We start from the raw sequence: 21,327 nt of genomic DNA, 5'->3' as shown, positions 1-21,327 counted from the left end.
TCGGGACACTGGGTACAAGAGCAAGGAGGTTAAGCTGAATTGATACAAGACACGAGTTAGACCTCACCTGGAATATTGTGCACAGTTCTGGACGGCACTGTAGGAAGGATGTGAATGCATTGGAGAGAGTGCAGGAGAGGTTTACAGAATGGTTCCAGGGGTGAGAAATTTCAGTTATGAGGATAGATTGGAGAGTCTGGGACTGTTCTCCTTGGAGAGAAGAAGGCTAAGAGGACATTTGATAGAGATGCTCTAAATCATGAGTGAGCTGGATAGGGTGGATGGGGAACAACTGCTTCCTCTCATAAAAGGCTCCAGAACGAGAGGGCACAGATTTAAAGCGATTTGAAAAGAAGGAAATAGAACGTAGAACAGTACAGACCCTTCAGCCCACGATGTTGTGCCGACCATTTATCCTAATCTAAGATCAACCTAACCTACACCCCTTCAATTTACTGCTTTCCATGTGCCTGTCTAAGAGTTTCTTAAATGTCCCCAATGACTGACTCCACCACCTCTGCTGGCAGTGCAATCCACACCCACCACTCTCTGTGTAAAGAACCTACCTCTGACATCTCCCCTATACCTTCCTCCAATCACCTTAAAATTATGGCCCCTCGTGACAGCCATTTCCACCCTGGGGAAAAGTCTCTGGCTATCCACTCTATCCAGGTCTCTCATCACCTTGTACACCTCTATCAAGTCACCTCTCTGCCTTCTTCGCTCCAGTGAGAAAAGCCCTAGCTCTCTTAACCTTTCTTCATAAGACATGCCCTCCAGTCCAGGCAGCATTCTGGTAAATCTCCTCTGTACCCTCTCCAAGGCATCCACATCCTTCCTGTAATGAGGCGACCAGAACTGAACGCAATAGTCCAAGTGTGGTCGAACCAGGGTTTTATAAAGCTGCAGCAAAACCTCGCGGCTCTTAAACTCAATCCCCCTGTTAATGAAAGCCAACACACCATACGTCTTCTTAACAACCCTATCAACCTGGGTGGCAACTTTGAGGGATCTATGTACGTGGAGCCCAAGATCCCTCTGTTCCTCCACACTTCCAGGAATCCTGCCTTTAACCATGTATTCAGCATTCAACTTCGACCTTCCAAAATGAATCACTTCACATTTATCTCGGTTGAACTCCATCTGCCACTTCTCAGCCCAGCTCTGCATCCTGTCAATGTCCTGTTGTAACCTGCAATAGCCCTCAACACTATCTACAACTCCCCCAACCTTTGTGTCATCGGCAAACTTACTAATCCACCCTTCCACTTCCTCATCCAAGTCATTTATAAAAACCACAAAGAGCAGGGGTCCCAGAACAGATCCCTGTGGGAAAACACTGGTCACTGACCTCCAGGCAGAATACTTTCCATCCATTGCCACTCACTGTCTTCTTTTGGCCAGCCAATTCTGTATCCAAAGAACAAAGAACAAAGAAATGTACAGCACAGGAACAGGCCCTTCGGCCCTCCAAGCCCGTGCCGACAGCCAAATTTCCCTGTACCAATGCCCCCTAGCTTTCTGAATGAGCATACCATGGGGAACCTTGTCAAATGCCTTACTGAAATCCATATACACCACATCCACTGCCCGACCTTCATCAATGTGTCTCGTCACATCCTCAAAGAATTCAATGAGGCTCGTGAGGCATGACCTACCCCTCACAAAGCCATCCAGACTATCTTTAATCAAACTATGTTTTTCTAAATAATCATAAATCCTATCTCTCAGAATCCTTTCCAATATTTTTCTCACCACAGACGTAAGACTAATGGGTCTGTAATTCCCAGGGATTTCCCTATTCCCTTTCTTGAACAGGGAACAATATTCGCCTTCCTCCAATCATCCGGTACTACTCCAGTGGAGAGTGAGGACACAAAGATCATCGCCAACAGCGCAGCATTCTCGTCCCTTGCTTCCCATAGTAAGCCCGTCAGGCCCAGGGGACTTATCTATCCTGTTGCTTTTCAAAATTTCCAGCACATCCTCCTCCTTAATACCAACCTGATCGAGTCTATTAATCTGGTTTACACTGTTCTCATGGGCACATGGGCAACAAGGTCCCTTTCTCTCGTGAATACTGAATCAAAATATTCATTTAGGGCCTATCTCCTCAGACTTGAGGCATAAGTTCCCTCCACTATCCCTGATCGGCCCTACTCTCGCTCTGATGATCCTCTTATTTCTCACAAGTGTAGAACGCCTTGGGGTTTTCCCTAATGCTTCCATCCAGGGCTTTCTCATGCCCCCTTCTAGCTCTCCTCAGTCCATTTTTTAGTTCCTTCCTGGCTACCTGGTAACCCTCTCGAGCCATGCCAGATCCTTGCTTCCTCAACCATACGTAAGTTTCCTTCTTCCTCTTGACTAGAAGCTCCACTTCTCTTGTCATCCAGGGCTCCGTCACCTTACCATTCCCTCCTCCTCTCAGTGGGCCAAAACTATTCAGCACTCGCAGCAAGTGCTCCTTAAACAATCCCCACATTACTGTTGTGCATTTCCCCAAGAACAATTGTTCCCACTTTATGCTCCTCAGCTCCTGTCTAATAGCAGTATAATTTCCCCTCCCCCAATTAAATACCTTCCCATACTGTGTGTTCCTATCCCTCTCCATAACTATGGTAAAGGTCAAGGAGTTGTGGTCACTGTCACCAAAATGCTCTCTCACCGACACATCTGACATCTGGCCTGGTTCGTTGCCGAACACCAAGTCCAATATGGCCTCCCCCTAGTCAGCCTATCTACATATTGAGTCAGGAATCCTTCCTGTACACACCTGACAAAATCTGCTCCATCCAAACCATTTGCACTAAGGAGGTTCCAGTCAATATTAGGGAAATTGAAGTCACCCATGACAACAACTCTGTTACTTCTGTACCTTTCCAAGATCTGCCGCCCAATCTGTTCCTCTGTCTCTCTACTGCTATTGGGGGATCTATAGAAAACTCCCAATAAAGTGATGCTCCTTTCTTGTTTCTGACTTCCATCCATACTGACTCAGTAGACAAACCCCCCTCAACTACCTCCTTCTCTGCAGCTGTGGTGCACTCCCTAATTAACAGTGCCACTCCCCCTCCTCTTTTACCTCCCTCCCTATTGTTCTGAAAACATCTAAACCCCGGAACATCTAACAACCATTCCTGCCCCTGTGAAATCCATGTCTCCGTAATGGCGACAACATCGTAGTTCCAAGTACTGATCCATGCTCTTAAGTTCATCTCCCTTAATCCTGACACTCCTTGCATTGAAACAGTCACACTTTAACCCATTCGACTGAGTGCAACTTTGCCCTATCAACTGTCTATCCTTCCTCGCAGAATCGCTGCATACTATTTCTGCCTGTTCAACAGCTACCCTATCCTCTGATCCATAGCTCTGGTTCCCATCCCCCTGCCAAACTAGTTTAAACCGTCCCGAAGAGCTCTAGCAAACCTCCCACCCAGGATATTGGTGCCCCTCCAGTTTAGGTGCAAGCCGTCCTTCATGTACAGGTCCCACCTTCCCCAGAAGATATCCCAATGATCCACATATCTGAAGCCTTCCCTCCTGCACCAACCCTGTGGCCACATGTTCAGCTGCACTCACTCTCTGTTGCTTGCCTCATGTGCATGTGGCACCGGTAGCAATCCTGAGATCACTACTCTGCTTGTCCTGCTCTTTAGCTTCCAACCTAACTTCCTAATATCACTTTTTAGATCATCATCACTTTTCTCAGCTATGTCGTTGGTGCCTATGTGCACCATGACTTCTGGTTGCTCCCTTTCCCCTTAAGAATCCTGTAGACTCGACCCGAGACATCCCTGGCACCCGGGAGGCAACATGCCTTCCGGGAGTCTCATTCGTGACCACAGAATCTCCTTTCCATTCCCCTAACCATTGAGTCTCCTATCACTATTGCTTTTCTATTCTCCTTGGCTTCCTTCTGAGCCACAGAGCCAGGCTCCGTGCCAGAGACCTGCCCGCTAGGGCCTTCCCCCGTTAGGTCATACCCCCTCTCCCAACAACAACATCCAAAACGGTATACTTGTTTTGAAGGGGAATGGCCATGAGGGATCCCTGGACTGTCTACCCGTTCCCTTTCCTTCCCCTGACTGTAACCCAGTTATTCTTGTCCTGTACCTTGGGTGTGGCTACCTCCCTGTAACTCTTCTCTATCACCCCCTCTGCCTCCCGGATGATCTGAAGTTCATCCAGCTCCAGCTCCAGTTCCCTAACGCGGTCTCTGAGGAGTTGGAATTGGGTGCACTTCCCGCAGGTATAGTCAACGGGGACACCTGTGGTATCCGTCATCACCCACATCCTACAGGAGGAGCATGCAACTGCTCTCGCCTCCATCCCCTCTGATCAGAATTCCCAGAGATTTAAGGAGGGGGGGGGGAAAGAAAAGATTAAACACCCGTTAGGCCGTTAGAAAAAAAAGTATATAGATATATACTGCTGCTACTCTCCCAAGTGAATCCTCTAAAATTGGTGATTCTACTAAATGATACAATGATAGCTTGCTGCCCCCAAAAAACATGATAAACATTAAAAAATTAAAAATTAAAAAACCCCAAAAGATCTTGCTTCTGGATTCTTCTGGTTGGTTGAAGAGACCTTCAGGTCCACCTTGACAATCACTCTTCTTTAGCTTTTGGTCTTCCTCAGATGTATTCGCTGTTCTGCTCGGTTGCTATGCTCTATCTTTCCCATGTACCGAGCTATGAGAGCTGGTTCTCTCTCTCTCTGCTTTAACTTTTGGTCTTTCTCAGATGTATTAGCTGTTTTAGCTCGGCTGCTTTGCTCTGTCCCTTCCCCATGACTGAGCTATGAGAGCTGACTCTGAGCTGACTCTGCTGGCTGTCCCCTTTCTTAGGGTTTATATACCTTTCTAACAGTTATTAAGTTTTTAGGACTTTATTGTAGAGTAACTTTTATTTCACTTGGATTGTAAAAGGTACCTTTAATCTGAATTATTTCTAACACGACTAAGTATTCATTTTGAGCATGACCTCATCTCATAGATCTCTGATTACATTGTATCCTTTGTGATGTTCAAAAATGCTTTGATTTCAAACTGGTGTGACTTCTGGTTCCTGTCATTTCTAGTTTTATTATTATCAAATTGTGTCCCCGGCTCATAATTTTGACTTTGATTTGGGTCTAATTTGTGTTCTCGTCGACACGTTGTCTCCAGCTTCCCATATTCAACTGGTGTCAGCAGAATTTCACACCTAAGCATTTGTCACCTAATTCAACTGAAAACCTCATCCATTCTTTTCCATCTGCTTCCTAACTTCAAAAGGAGGTGTGAAACATTGCTTTTAGCTGTATACTAAAATTCACTCCATTGTGACTTAAAAAAGACCTGCTTGTTTTGTTTGCTAAGCCTGTTTGACCAAGGCTATCTGCATTTCACAGCCCTCTCCTGCAGCTGCTGTTAGCCATTCGTGGGATTTTTCCCTACATTCTCTAGTGCACTCTTAGATCAGGTATTGCCAGACTTCCTTGTTTCAAATGGCATATCTTTCCATATTTTCAATTACATACTCCAATGCAATGCAGTCAGCTCTCCCTCAGTCACCAATCTCTCACTTTAATACTCTAATGCAACCCAGTCAGCACTCCAGGGCAAACAAAGTCAGCATTGTAAGTTGGCACACCTTTATACTGTGTGACTCTAGCCTCTGAACACTGGCTTAATCCAATCAATTTATTAACAAGCTGTAGCTGCAAGTAGAACCTCTTTTTAAAGCTGATTGAAAACATACCTTCCTCTAACCTAAACAGCAACTTTTAAGTTAATTTACCAAAATAATAGAAAGACTAGACTTTAGATAAAAATAAGCCCTTAATATCCCTCAGTCACCGAACTCTCACTTTAACACTCGACTGCAACCCAGTCAGCACTCCAGGGCAAACAAAGTCAACACTGTAAGCTGGCTCACCTTGTTAATGTCTGAGTCTAGCCTCTGAAATGTGATGTGAGAAAAAACGTTTTCACACAGCAAGTGGTTGGGGTCTGGAATGCACGGCCTGGAAGTGTGGTGGAGGCAGGTTCAATCGAGGCATCCAAGAGGTGATCCTTCCGATAGAAACAACGGGAAGGAGTACGGGGAAAAGGCAATGGTATGGCGCTGAGTCATGTTGCTCATGTGGAGATCCAGTACGGATACACTGGACCAAATGGCCTCTTTCTGCACTGTAGCAATTCTGTGATTCCGTGACTCTTTTTATATATTGAATTTTTAAAAAAATAATTGAACAGGAAATATTTGAAACTTCTGGGGCGGGATTCTCTGACCCCCGCTGGGTTGGAAAATTGCCGGGGAGCGGCGTGAATCCGGCCCCGACGCTCCGACGCCGGCTGACGAATTTACCGGCACTGGTTTTCGGGCGGGGATCACGCCGCGCCGTTTTGGGGTCATTGGCAGTGGACCAACCCCCCCCCCGGCGATTCTCCGGGCCCCCGATGGCCGAGCGGCCGGCCGTCTTCGGCCAGCCCCGCCGGTGTGGATTAGACATGGTCCATACCGGCGGGACCTGGCTTTGAGGGCGGTTAGCGGGGTCCTCGTTGGGGGGGGGGGGGAGGGGGTTGGGGGGGCCCCCACGGAGGCCTGGCCCGCGATCTGGGCTCACCGATCTGCGGGCGGCCCTGTGCCGTGGGGGCACTCTTTCCCCTCCGCGCCGGCCTCTGTAAGGCTCCGCGATGGCCGGCGCGGAGAGGAAACCCCTTGCGTGTGCACAGGAAACACGCCACCGGTTCTGCGCATGTGCCAGAACACGTTGGCTGTCCTGCGCATGCGCCAACTCGGGCAGGCCGGCAGAGGCCCTTGGCACTGGTTGGCGCGGCGCCAACCCCACCAGCGCCGGCCTGGCCCCCGGAAGTGCGGAGGATTCCGAGCGGCCCGAGGCCGGAGGTAGTTCACGCCGCTCTTTGGGAGAATCCCGACCCTGATCTTGTTCTGTGTTTTAATAGGCTGAGAATGGGATTCTTAACTGGTCCGAAACCACTCCTAGATCGAGTCGTTTTACATATCCAAGTTTCATCGATACACGTCAGTACCTTCACTCAGGTAATTTTGCTCCTGACTAATATCAAATTTAACTCAAAGGGGATAGTCGCTGTTGGTCAGAAGGAAACCAATCAAATGGCCATTTATTTTTGTTTTAACATTTCGAGCACACTATTCTCTGATAGCATGGGGGTGAATTCAGCCTCCGCAGTACACGTCTCGAGAGCACATTTGCGTGAAATTTATTCTGCTTTCAAAAAGACGTTGAGCGATCTTTGTTCGAAGTGATTGGTAATTTGATAAAATGGAGGGATTTTGGACAGTTACCTTAATGAAACCACCTTGAGTCGGTCAAGAAAAGGACCATTGAACCTGCCGCCAGTGGCACATCCTGACTTTCTCACACGTCGCTTTGCTCCTCCCACAGTCATGGGATCAACTGTGGGCGGTCATAAACCAGAGAAGGAGGACAAAGAGAAAGAAGTTGCACTGAAACAAAATCAGCAAACCCTCAGGATGGCTCAAAGCAGTTCGCTGCCAAAGGAGTGCTTTTGATGTGCCGTCACTGTCGTAATGTCGCAACGTAATTTTCAACAAACTACAGGGGCTGGATTTAATGTAGGCCATGGGAGCCTGGCCAACCGACTGGAGAGCCGGCATGGGCCCCGCATCACCTCTTCCCCCCCCCCCTTCGAAGGCTGCCTGTCACCTGAAGCCCAGAACTCTCATGGACCCAGGCCAGAGGTGAATCATGAAGAAATGGGAGGGGGGGTGGGGGGGGGGGGGCAGTCGCCACTAAAGAGTTCAGCGCCAGTCCAGGCACCCCAGCGCCAGCGACCCGGGTTCAATTCGACCTCGGGTGATTGTGTGGAGTTTGCACGTTCTCTCCGTGTCTGCGTGGGTTTCCTCCGGGTGCTCCGGTTCCCTCCCACAGTCCAAAGGTGTGCAGGTTAGGTGGATTGGCCACGCTAAAATTGCCCCACAGTGTCCAAAGATATATATTTTTAATCGTTCAGGGGATGTGCAGGTCGTTGGCTGGGCCAACATTTATTGCCTGCCCCAAATTGCCCTGGAACTGAAGGTTTGCTATTTCAGAGGACATTTAAGGCTCAACCACAAAGCTTTGGGACTGGAGTCACATGTAGGCCAGACCAGGTAAGGACGGCAGATTTCCTTCCCAAGAGGATATTAGTGAACCAGATGGGTTTTTACGACAATCGGCAGTGGTCACCATTAGACTTTTATTTCACGATTTTTATTGAATTCAATTTCACCATCTGCCGTGGTGGGAATCGAACCCTGGTCCCCAGAACATTACCCTGGGTCACTGGATAACTAGTTCACTGACAATACCAACTACGCCACTGCCTCCCCGCAGGTTAGGTGGGGTTATGGTGATAGGGCGGGGGCGGATGTAGATAGGGTGCTCTGTCAGAGGGTCAGTGAGTCTAGCTGGGCTGAATGGCCTTCCTCTGCACCCTATGGATTCTATGTCCAAGTGTGGACCCCTTCCTGCACCCCAATACCGTGCCCTTCGACCAGGCACCGAGTGCCTTTCAAAGAGGGGCACCCACCCACCACCATTCACCCCACTGAAAGCTTGCAAGAAGCCCCGCAAGGGTCTTCATTTCATGCCCCCTGTAAATACCAGAGGCAGCAGGACCAGGTCGTCCAGAAGCCTTCCCGCCACGGACTTAATCGGGGTGGAGACAGGAAGATGTCGTGATCCCCGCCTGCCACTTCCTGAAATGCCCCCACCCCACCACTTAACTCGCCAAAGCGGAGGGCATTAAATTCCACCTTGGGGGCAAATGTTCCTCCGGCTCTTCGTGGTAACCAAGTGATCGTCAGGAGATCACAGTGACCAAGTAGCACGAGCCACCATTCGTTTGTCTTCCTCCTGATGTGTTGTGTGATCCTTGTCACTTCTCCAAACCTTCGGAATGCTGACCGAGGATCTGCATGTGCCACCCACTTAGCCTGGAGGTCATCGGCTATCCCTGGAAAGAAGTACCTCGCGCCATCTAAAATGGGTTCTATATTTTCACATAGTAGGCCTGCCTAAGCTGTCTGGGCCAAATAAGACCTAATCCCTTCCCTATTATACAAAGCAATTAAATTTCTCTAGCCCCAAGCAGTGATGTACTGTTTAGTACAAAGTATAGGAATCCTTCCCTTCCACCAGCTCCTCCTCCCCCCACAACCCTGGAGACATTGCACCATTGCACCACCCATACTGGGTCTATCGTCTTCAGAGCCCAACATGGAAAAATGTTTTGAGGCTGTTATCCAGACATGCTCCAGACTTATTTAAAGAGCAAAAACTCAATCAGGCAGATTTCTTTCGCCAAAAGGACATTAGTGAACCAGATGGGATTTCACAGCAATCGGCAATGTTTTCAGGGTCACCATCAGACTTTTAATTCCAGATTTTTATTGAATTCCAATTTCACCAGCGCCTTCCATTGAAGCTGGGTCACCGGAGCAATGTCCTGGGTCTCAGTATTCCTAGCCCAGTGACAGTGCCACCTCCATTCCTCTCCAGTCATGTATTGTATCCTGCTCAGCCCCTGGAATGACAGCCAGGATTTTTTGCTCCCATTCGCCAACGGGGAGGCTTTGGCGACGGGAGCGGAAAACATCGCGAGTCGCCCAAATAAAAGCAAAATATTGCAGATGTTGAAAATCTGAACTAAAAACGCAAAATGCTGGAAAGACTACAATCTTCTGGTCGCTTGCGGTTTCAAAACCACTGAGTTCCAACAACTTTAGACTGTGAACTTTCCCCTCCATCTTGACCCCCCTCCATCTTGTTTTCTGTTTTTCAGTTTTCCTGCCACGTCCCAACATTACGCACCCCTCCCGTTTTGGGGCACTGCCCCTTGTTGCTCAGTTTTGTTCCCACTGAGCACTGACTTCTGTTCTCCTATTAGCACATTTGGTTATCCTACCTTTGCCACTGTTAACACTCTTCAATCCCTAAGGGCCCCTTTGACTCATGTCCATGACAGCTTTGTCAATCTCACCTTATCTCCGACCTATCACTGACTTTCCATTTTGCACCCCCCCCCCCCCCCCCAGTATATAATTCCTCATATTGCTGTCCCTCTCTGGTTCTGTACAAAGATCATATGGACTCAAAACGTTAAACCTGTTTCTCTCTGGGTGAAGTCCAAAGTCATTGGTGGCTGCGTTTCCTGGCGTACAACGTTGGGAACCTCATTAGGGGTTGGTTTAGCACAGGGCTAAATCGCTGGCTTTTAAAGCAGACCAAGGCAGGCCAGAAGCATGGTTCAATTCCCGTACCAGCCTCCCCGAACAGGCGCCGGAATGTGGCAACTAGGGGCTTTTCACAATAACTTCATTTGAAGCCTACTTGTGACAATAAGCGATTTTCATTCATTTTTCATTATCGGGCCCACATGTCGGAACCACACCCCGTCATCATACAGTCGTCATCTGACTGGGACTCCGCAGATTCCAGGCCTCCCAACAATCCTCTGAGTGCCGGAATCCCGGGACGTCCCTGCCTTCGCCTGCAATGGATCGGACAGTGTGACGTGCTCACCAGATGACATTTGGTGCAGAGTGGGGGTTCGGTCACCCTCCGTGTGGGGAGGGTGGGTGTTATCCCGTCATTTCACTCTGAGACCGTGAGAGTGAGTGAACATTAGGCTTTATTAACCATGAACTCGCCTGCCAGAGTCGGCTGTGCAAATGAGTGGCCGGCCTATATATGGCCCCGGTGAGGGCGGAGCCCACCGGGGTTCTAGTACAGTACCTGGAAGTAGCTCGTATCACCACTTCCAGGTCATAGGTCACAACAGGTCACATCATTATACAGGCAGCTCATGCATTGGGTGAATACATTCACCACAGCGGGATTACGGGTGTGTGGGATGGGGGTTAGTGCCAGGAACAGAGTGCTGCCTACTCACCCAGGCCACCCTGTGGAGGCCATGTAGTTTTTCTCCTGCACTGCTGGCCGGTCTGGAGGGTGCTGCCCACAACGCTGACTGCCTCTGCCACTTGCGCCCAGGCCCGGCACTTGGCGGCAGCTGGCAGCCTCCTTCCCACACGGGGTTCAGGGTCACCCGCCTCTCCTCCACGGTGTCCAGCAGGGTCTCCGGTTTTGTGCGGGTGGATCTCGGTACCGCACGTCCTGCTGTCATCTTGTTGGCTGGGATGGTGTGTGCGGGGAGTGAAGTGTGTATCTGCGGCTGCAGCACGTCAGCCTCTTCAGGGTCAGTCGTGAACCCGGCAAATCCGCACCGTTTCCCATTGGAATTGATTGTGTTCACGTGCCATTGGTGCTAGCCCCTTAATGGTAGTTGAATTGGTCCAGATGCAGCGCCAGTTTTGCTGCCACAGAAGTCCACTAACCCTGCCCCGACGTCAACATTTAGTCTCAGGAACAGAGAATCAGGCTGCGTGTCTTTCAAGATGCTCCAATGTGACTTCCAAATTCTTTAGGGTGCCGATGGTCAGTGCTGCGGGTAATTAGGATGCCATCAAAATAACATTGAACACCATTGAGGCCACTAAGGGTTTAGTCCATGGACTTTTGCAATAGGGCCTGTGCAGACTTTATTCCGGACGGCAAACGCTGGTTCCTGAACAGTCCTTTGTGTGTTACAGTTGTTATACGAAGCTGCGACTCAGCTGCCACCTTCACCTGCTTGGGACAAATCTATCTTACTGAACTTCTGTCCACCCGACAATCCAGCAAATAGGTCCTCCATTAATGTTAAGGAATACTGGTCGGCACACAGCACTGAGTTAATCATCATTTCAAAGTCACCGCAGATACTTACTGAGCCTTCTGACTTGACAATTGTTTGCCCAATCGCTCATCGTCACACTCTCAGTCACTCCCATCTTTGATCAATTTTCCAACTTCCATTTTAACTTTTGGTTTGATAGCATTCCCAGGAAGACACGGGGCGGGATTCTCCACTCCCACGCCGAAGTGGCCGCGCCATCGTGAACGCCGTCGAGGTTCACAATGGCGCGGAACGGCCCCGGTCCCGACCGATTCAGGCCCTGACAATGGGCCCACGCCAGGCCCTGTGTCATCTACCCGCGCCAGGTCTTGTCGCCCGCGTAAAGGCGGCGCCGCATAGATGACGCAGCCGGCGCCGCATAACGGACGTCATCCGCGCATGCGTGGTTGCCGTCCTGTCCCAATCCGCCCCGCAAGAAGATGGGGGACGGATCTTGCGGGGCCGCGGAAGGAAGGACGTCCTCCTTCAGAGAGGACGGCCCGACGATCGGTGGGCACCGATCGCGGGCCACCCCACATTCCAGGTGAAGCCCGGTGCAGGATCCCCCCTCGCCCCCCCCACAGGCCGCCCCCCCCAGCGTTCACGCACCGCCCACGACTGCAGCGACCAGGTGTGGACGGCGCCGGGGGGAACCCGCCGTTTTGGCCTGGCCGCTCGGCCCATCCGGGCCTCAGAATAGCGGAGGTGCCGGAGAATCGCCATTTTGGGTGTCTCCGGCGATTCTCCGGCCTGCGGCCCGCGAAACTCGACCGGGCCGTTCCTGCCGCTTGGGAGAATCGCGGGAGGGCGTCGGACCGGCGTCCCCAGGAAATTTTGGCGGCCCAGGCGATTCTCCCAACCGGCGTGGGAGTGGAGAATCGCGCCCACAATGTCTAGCGAGATCAAGGAACTCAAACAACTCAGTATGTAATCGATGCAAGGCGAAGCACAAACAAACTGAGTGGGAACTAAATTAAAAATGGAAGTAGATGCGGAAGCCGCTGTTACTTCTCATCTCTGAAAATTTACATCAACGACAGCTCAAGAACGTACCATTAAAGCCATCTGATATAATCCTGAGAATATATGCGGAAAGTGACAGGTGATTCCATGATGCAGATTGAACCAATGGTTCAATCTGCAAAACTGCCGTTGCACATAGTAAAAGGAAAATTTATGACTTTATTGTCACAAATAGGCTTACATTAACACTGCAATGAAGTTACTGTGAAAAGCCCCTAGTCGCCACATTCCGGTGCCTGTTCGGGAGGGAGAATTCAGAATGTCCAATTCACCTAACAAGCACGTCTTTCGGGACTTGTGGGAGGAAAACAGAGCACCCGGAGGAAACCCACGCAGACACTTGTTCCACACTGTAACCAATCACTATTTGTCGATGTACTTTGTCGATTATTCTTTTTGTCTATTGTGTACCTTTCCTTAGCCGCAGAAAATTGCTTCTCACTGTACTTCGGTACATGTGACAATAAATCAGTCAATCAATCAATGCATCTTCCAGGTTTGAGGAATTTGGCCCAGCACGCCTTTGTTATGTGACCTACCTTCCCACAACTCCATCCTTTGCCTTTACTGTTATGTTTTTAGTGGATCTGCTCTTCACAGTAGAGACAAAGGGTGAACAGGTTGCTACATCGTAGGTTACTTAACTAGTTAGTGAGACTTGGGTGTTGCTCGCAGTCTAATGCGAACGAGAGGGAAAATCTCCCAAGTGCCTCTGATGATGTCACCACACAATCACGTGACACACTACACAGCGATGCATTGGTTTCCAATGCATAAACTTTCTCAGATTGTTCCATTATTTACCCTATATTGCATAGTCTGAGCTTTACCTCAGCGGTTTATGTGTCATTGCCAACTTTGTCTTGAGGCTCAAGTGGATTGAAGCTGATGTAGAGCACCCGACTTTAGGGCGAGACAACAATAGAGCATTTAAATTTGAAGAGATGTCAGAAACACAGTGTGGGTCCTGGCAACAATCCAGTTACAAATGAAGAAATTAGATACGCAGCGAAAAGAAATGAAGATGGAAATGAGGAATTTAGGATTATAGAGTGGGGATTTGATTTGATTTGATTTAGGCAAAAGGGGACAAAGTAAACGAGAGAGTTGCAGCTTAAGGCACTGGGAATTAAAAGGGAACTGCAGAAGCTAGAGGGCAGCTTAACCTGAGAACGCAAACCAGTGACGATATGTTTAAGTTTGTACAAACCCTCCCAAAATTTGAAGAGAAGGAGGAAGAAACCTTTTTCAGGACTTTTGAGAAAATGGACCCAAATGGAGAGACCAAAGGAAAAGTGGACATTACCCGTGCAAAGTAAATTGACGGGGCGGGCACAGGAATTTTATGCTTCCCTGTCAGAGGGGGTGTCTAAGACAATGACGAGGCTATTCTGGGTGCATAGGAATTGTCCCCTGAGGCATATAGGCAAACGTTTCGGAATCTAAGGAGACAGCTGGGGCAGACGTATGCCAAATTCTAAAGGGTCAAGCAGAACAATTTTGATAGATGGGAACGAGCATTGGGTGTTGCAACAACCTCTGAGGCTCTGAGAGAGGTCATTATGCCCTCCATAATAAGAACCCATGTTGAAGTCTGCTTGACAAGCAGCAATTATGGGTGACGATGAGGAGCTAATCCATAAATTTTAACCTTTGCTCCATCACCCCCCTAATTTTGAAAAGGACAGGCAGTGGGAGAGTGAAAGGAAGGCAGGTAGCCAAGGTGAGGAATGGATTGCTGGGAATGCTCCGAAATCTCCTCCTCAGATCCGGAAGGAAGGTACTGAGGGTATAGGTGAGAACCCTTAAATCAGGAGCCTGTGTGGGTCAGCAAGCACAGGGGCGACGGTTGAACGGAAACCTGTTCAGACGTGAGCAGCAGCGTTTTGGATGACCTCCAGTTTCTGGATAGAATGTGCGAGGTCAGCCGTGAGTACGTTGGGAGTTGTCGCGTTGAGGGCTTCCACAGCAGATGAGCTGGGGTCGGAGACGGGTGATGTTATGGATTTGAAATAAGGTGGTCTTCACGATGGTACAGATGCGTGGTCAGTAGCTCATTTCGGAGTCAAATACAATACCGAGATTGAATCGCTACCACGCAAACCATGTTTGGCCTTTATTTTCATCCATCTGGGGGGGAAAAGCGTGTCTGTGTTCCTATTTCTGGGCTTGTCCCTGCTCCCGTTAAACATCGTTTTCAACTCTAGGAGCTGCTGCCTGTTTAAGTGCATCAAAATGTGTGCAATTAATCTGTGTTCCATTTATAGCTCATGGTTCTGCAGCTACTCCAGCAATGGGGACAGGATGGCTTCCTGAAGCATATCGACAGGTAAAAATTATATTGTAGCATTTGTCCCTGTGATGAACGGTTATTGCATGACTGCACCCTTATCATCATGTAAGGTGATGTCCCCTTTAAGACCGGGCTTGGAACCCTGGGGGACTCCGCCTCCGGCTCCGCCCACCGGGGAGTCGTATATAAGGGGCCGCATGCAGGCGGCACCCAGTAAGCACCCGACTCGGCACCAGGCTAGTTCTTAGCTTATTAAAGCCTTCTTTACCGTTTTACTCTCTCGCGTCGTTATTGAGGGTACAACAGTCCCTTTGTTTCTCTCAATACGATCAGTGAATTAGCCACGGGTGGATGTTTCATTTTACTTTCCTCTAGCTTCTAGAAAAGCCAAAAGATCGTTCACTTTAGGGCAGAGAAGATTAAGAGGATGTTGTGCAGAGGTTCTCAGAATCATGGATGGTTTTGATGGAGTAAATAGGAAGAAACTGGTTCCAGTGGTTGGTAACCAGAGGAAACAGATTGAAGTAATGTGCTGTTAGTTGTGAGTTGTGCTCGAGATCCCAGAAGGAATGGCTGGTCTGGGGTTTGTTCAAAGTGATGATGGGGAGGGATTTTTTCAAAAGAAACACTTGGCTGGAGAGGTGTGTGTTTGTCTGTGGTGTGTGTGTGTGTATTTTATCTGTGTGTGTGTATTAATGATGTGCGTGTGTTTGCGTATAGCGTGTAGGGCTGCACAGTGGTTAGCGCCGCTGCCTCACAGCGTCAGGGACCTGGGTTCAATTTCAGCCACGGGTGACTGTGTGGAGTCTGCACTTTCTCCCCGTGTGTGCGTGGGTTTCCTCCGGGTTTCCTCCCACAGCCCAAAGATGTGCAGGTTAGGTGGATTGGTCATGCTGCATTGCTCCTTAAGCTTCCAAAGATGTGCAAGTTAGGTGGGGTTATGGGGTTACGGAGATAGGGTGGGGGAGTAGGCCTAGATAGGGTACTCTTTCAGAGGGTCCGTGCAGGCTCGATGGGCCAAATGGCCTCCTTCTACACTGTAGGTATTCTATGACATTGTTCTGTTCTGTGCGTATGGTGTGTGTGTGTGTGGTGTGTGTATGTGTATGTGTGTGCATGTGTATGTGTGTGTATGTTGTGTGTATGTTGTGTGTTGGAAGAATTTGAGGGTTATTTTTTGTGAGAATCTAATAGAATACCCAGCGTGTTACTGACGGATTTGAATTGCTTCTTTTCCCATTGTTTTCTGACAGTGTGGTGGAGTTTTACGCCAAGCAGCGAGATACCATGCAGTTGTCCGCAGAAAGGTGGCTGAAAGGTAAAACTTTCAAAGTTAAGCGACCGGCAGACAAAACACCGTGAACATTGACGCAACTCCTGTAACGTAGAAAACACCTCGGGGGACTTCGTGGAGAATTCAGAGTTACATTTGAACAATCGTTGTAATTTTAACTGGTCCCTCCTATCCCAACCCCCAGGAGGGGCGGTGGGCAGAGTGGGGATGGGAAGCACTTTATTTCACCAGGAGGGGCACTGGCAAGGTGAATGCCAGTTTAACTAAAATTTGACGGGTTCCTCCATCTATTTGAAGTAAAATTTGGTTCCGAATGTCGATGAAGGACTCCAGCCCGGCGGGTCAGGGAGGGTCACGCGTGTACAAATGGGCACCACATGAACCCACTTCAGGGAAGCACAGGTCTGAACATAGCGACGAAGGGGGAGCGGGCAGTTGGGTGCGAACGAACACCGCCGGCACAGTAGCACAGTGGTTAGCACTGTTGCTTCACGGCTTCAGAGTCCCAGGTTCGATTCCCGGCTTGGGTCACTGTCCGTGCGGAGTCTGCACGTCCTCCCCGTGTCTGCGTGGGTTTCCTCCGGGTGCTCCGGTTTCCTCCCACAGTCCAAAGATGTGCAGGTTAGGTGGATTGGCCATGATAAATTGCCCCTTGGTGTCCAAAAACGGTTTGGTGGGGTTACGGGGAGAGGGTGGAGGTGTGGGCTTAAGCTAGGTGCTCTTTCCAAGGGCCGGTGCAGACTCGATGGGCCAAATGGCCCCCTTCCGCACTGTAAATTCTATGATTCGACGGACCTCTGACCAAAGCTGGACCAGGCCGAGGAGCACTCCTGTGAGGCCGTCCTTCGACTTGGCCACTGCGCCCCTCCCCTCCAGCACAATGAGTGACCGAAGTTGGGGGGCATGGGCTGAATGAGGGCAGAAATTGAGGAGCAGCTCTTGCACTCTCTGTACATAGGATGTGGAAGTCTGTGAATCTGCTTAAACGTCTGTTGAACGAAGCAGCTCTGCCCACATCAAATCCCCTTAACAACAACTCGCATTGAAGTAGCACCTTTCTCGAGCATTCTCAGGTGCTCCATTATCAAGCCGAGTTTGACACCAGGCCACAAAAAGAGATATGGGGGCAGACGGCTAGAAGCTTTCTCAAAGGAGGTTTTGGCAGGAACGTCGGACTTGGGCGTGGGGGTAGGCCACCCGGCCCCTGGAGCCTGCTCCACCATTCGATACGATCATGTCTGATCTGGTATGTGGCCTCACCTGCACTCTCCTGTCTGCCCCCTAACCCTCGACTCACTCAGCTATCAAACATCGGCCTAACTCAGCCTTGAATGGATTCAGTGACCCAGCTTGCTGTGCCTGCACACAAACTTCTTGTGATTCACATGCCAGGATGCACACACAACCCTCTCTACCCCCGGGTTCTGCAATCCCGCACCATTTTATCATAGAATTTACAGTGCAGAAGGAGGCCATTCGGCCCATCGAGTCTGCACCGGCTCTTGGAAAGAGCACCCTACCCAAGGTCAACACTGGCACCTTATCCCCATAACCCAGTAACCCCACCCAACACTAAGGGCAATTTTGGACACTAAGGGCAATTTATCATGGCCAATCCACCTAACCTGCACATCTTTGGACTGTGGGAGGAAACCGGAGCACCCGGAGGAAACCCACGCACACACGGGGAGGATGTGCAGACTCCGCACAGACAGTGACCCAAGCCGGAATCGAACCTGGGACCCTGGAGCTGTGAAGCAATTGTGCTATCCACAAGGCTACCGTGCTGCCCCGAATTTAAATAGCATACTATGTTTCTATTCTCCTTACTGAAGTGGAAAATTCATTTTTCCCACCTCTGCCATGATCTTATTAAACGGCGAAGCAGCCTCAAAGGGCCGAATGGCCTCCTCCTGTTCCTATTTCTTAAGGTCTTACGGTCACTTAAACTGTCCACAATTCTTTGTAGATTCTTCACCTCCTCCGACAACTCAATTTGCTACCTATCTTGGTGTCATCCGCAAATCCTTTCATCCAAGCTATTGATAGAGATTGTAAATTATTGGAGGCTCCAACACTGATCCCTCGTGGCACCCCACGAGTGATAGCTTGCCAGTCTGACAAAGACCCATTTATCCCTGTTCTCTGCTTCCTGTTAGCTAACCAATCTTCTTTCTGTCCTGACATGCCATTGGCTTTTGTATAGTAACCTTTGATGGGGTACCTTAGTAAATGTGTTCAGGAAATGCAAGGTCACCACAACTTGAAATGAAAAAATGAAAATGAAAATCGCTTATTGTCACAAGTAGGCTTCAATGAAGTTACTGTGAAAAGCCCCTAGTCGCCACATTGCGGCGCCTGTTCGGGGAGGCTTGAACGGGAATTGAACCATGCTGCTGGCCTGCCTTAAAAGCCAGCTATTTAGCCCAGTGTGCTAAAACCAGCCCCTTCAGTTCTCCTTTATCCACCTTGCTTGTTACGTCCTCAAAGATCTCGAATAAATAAAAGCTGTAAAGAGCATCTTCAAGGAGAGAGGCGAAAAGATTTCTGGAGCCAATTCCAGAACCTTGGCAATTGAAGGCGCGAATAATAATAATCATCATCTTTATTTGTGTCACAGGTAGGCTTACATTAACATTGCAATGAAGTTACTGTGAAAAGTCCCTAGTCGCCACTCTCCGGCGCCTGTTTGGGGGGAGAATTCAGAATGTCCAATTTACCTAACAGTACGTCTTTCGGACCTTGCGGGAGGAAACCGGAGCCCCCGGAGGAAACCCACGCAGACACGGGGAGATCGTGCAGGCTCCGCACAGACAGTGGCCCAAGCCGGGAATCGAGCCTGGGACCCTGGAGCTGTGAAGCCATAGTGCTAACCACTGTGCTACCGTGCTGCCCACATACCGTCACGGCCACTGATAGTGGAATGGTTAAAATGGGACTGTTCAAGGGGCCGGAGTTAGAGGAGAGTGGGAGTCTCGGGAGGCTCGTGGGTCTGGAGCGATCGGGAGAGGCAAGGACTTCGAAAGAGTTGAGAACGAGGATGAGAATTGTAACTAGGAGTCGATGTCAGTCACAGAGCACAGGGATGGGGGGGGGAGGGGGGGGAACAGGTGAACGGGCAGGTTCTACAAACGGGAGGGCCAATCGAATCTGCGGAGACCGTGGACGAGATGGAAGTCCCACGGGAGAGGTGCAGGAAAGAGACGGTGAGAGAACAAAAATAACAACTGAAACACGGCTTTGCAGGCGATCGGGCCTCGGGACTCATTGGATTCGGCCACTTTCACAGACAAAAGAAAAGTCACACACATTTAAAGAGCGAGGACTGTGAAATCTGAGTGTGCATTCCACACAACTGCCATTTCTGCCGCAGAGCTCGCAAGCCCAATAGCTCAGCCCAAGGGTCGCAGTCCACAGCTTGGGGAGACCCTGGTCGGAAGGCACTCTGATTTCTTGCCCTTCAGTTGAGATATTAAATCTGAGACCTGTGTCAAAATATCCCATGGCACTATTAAAAGAATGGAAGTCCTTTCATATTTCGCCTGTCACCAACCTCACCAGGACCTGCTAATTTAACTCAATGTTGTTGCATAGAACAAACATAGAACATACAGTGCAGAAGGAGGCCATTCGGCCCATGGAGTCTGCACCGACCAACTTAAGCCCTCACTTCAACCCTATCCCCTTAACCCAATAACCCCTCCTAACCTTTTTTGGACACTTAAGGGGCAATTTAGCATGGCCAATCCACCTAACCTTTGGACTGTGGGAGGAAACCGGAGCACCCGCAGGAAACCCACGCAGAAACGGGGAGAACGTGCAGACTCCACACAGACAGCGACTCGGGGGGGGGGGGGGGGGATTCGAACCTGGGACCCTGGCGCTGTGAAGCTGCAATGCTAACCACTGTGCTACCATGCTGCCCTGTTGTTTGTGGGGTCTCTTTTTTTTTCTTTATTCATTCGGGGATGTGGGTTAACACTGGCTCAGTCGAGGCGGCCTTCAAAGACTTGATGAATTAGTAAAGATTAAGGGTGGCCACAGCTGCCAGGCCATCATGGTGGATGGGGGAGCCCTATCATTTTGAAAGGAGGACTCCCACAGCTCGTTTCTTAGCACCCTGAAGGTTCAGACCTGAGGTGGGCATGGAGACATGAATTTGTAAATGCTTTCCAGAGTTGCCTGCTGCCAACTCCCATTTTCCCCTTCTTCTGAAGATCAGACGGAAGCCAGCAGACCTCCGAGGCCCAGAGCTGGTTTCTAATTTTAGCTGTTGCTTATTGACGCTGCCCCTGGGTGGTGATCCAATCGCAGACTTTGCCAGCTTATCATTTAACCGTCTATTCAAAAAAGAAGCTTCGGAAATGAGTTGCAAGGGACTACAACCGCGAGAGACGACAGAGCAATGGGTAAACGCAGAATGATTGTAAAAGGTACAGCGCTGAAGGAGGTCCTTTAAACCTACGTCCATCCCCCCTCTTCATCACGCCCCTTTCTGGATTTCCAGAAAGCCTTTGACAAGGTGCCACACAAAAGGTTGCTGCATAAGATAAAGATGCATGGCATTAAAGGGAAAGTAGTAGCATGGATAGAGGATTGGTTAATTAATAGAAAGCAAAGAGTGGGGATTAATGGGTGTTTCTCTGGTTGGCAATCCGTAGCTAGTGGTGTCCCTCAGGGATCAGTGTTGGGCCCACAACTGTTCACAATTTACATAGATGATTTGGAGTTGGGGACCAAGGGCAATGTGTCCAAGTTTGCAGACGACACTCGGATAAGTGGTAAAGCAAAAAGTGCAGAGGATACTGGAAGTCTGCAGAGGGATTTGGATAGGCTAAGTGAATGGGCTAGGGTCTGGCAGATGGAATACAATGTTGACAAATGTGAGGTTATCCATTTTGGTAGGAATAACAGCAAAAGGGATTATTATTTAAATGATAAAATATTAAAACATGCTGCTGT

At 49.5% G+C, this 21,327-nt stretch overlaps 1 protein-coding gene across 3 annotated transcripts in view; it reads left to right on the top strand.

Moving 5' to 3' along the window:
- aadat (aminoadipate aminotransferase) overlaps positions 1 to 21,327 on the top strand; it is a 119,431-nt gene that overhangs the window by 81,615 nt on the left and 16,489 nt on the right. For all 3 annotated transcript variants that reach the window (XM_072515755.1, XM_072515753.1, XM_072515754.1), the window contains exons 9-11: positions 6,956 to 7,052; positions 15,046 to 15,107; positions 16,325 to 16,389. In XM_072515755.1, the coding sequence (XP_072371856.1) occupies positions 6,956 to 7,052; positions 15,046 to 15,107; positions 16,325 to 16,389 (224 nt within the window). The remainder of the gene's footprint in view (positions 1 to 6,955; positions 7,053 to 15,045; positions 15,108 to 16,324; positions 16,390 to 21,327) is intronic.

Source organism: Scyliorhinus torazame, chromosome 9 (genome assembly GCF_047496885.1).
Source record: "Scyliorhinus torazame isolate Kashiwa2021f chromosome 9, sScyTor2.1, whole genome shotgun sequence".
Taxonomy (NCBI): Eukaryota; Metazoa; Chordata; class Chondrichthyes; order Carcharhiniformes; family Scyliorhinidae; genus Scyliorhinus; species Scyliorhinus torazame.
This window is presented reverse-complemented; position numbering and strand designations above follow the sequence as displayed.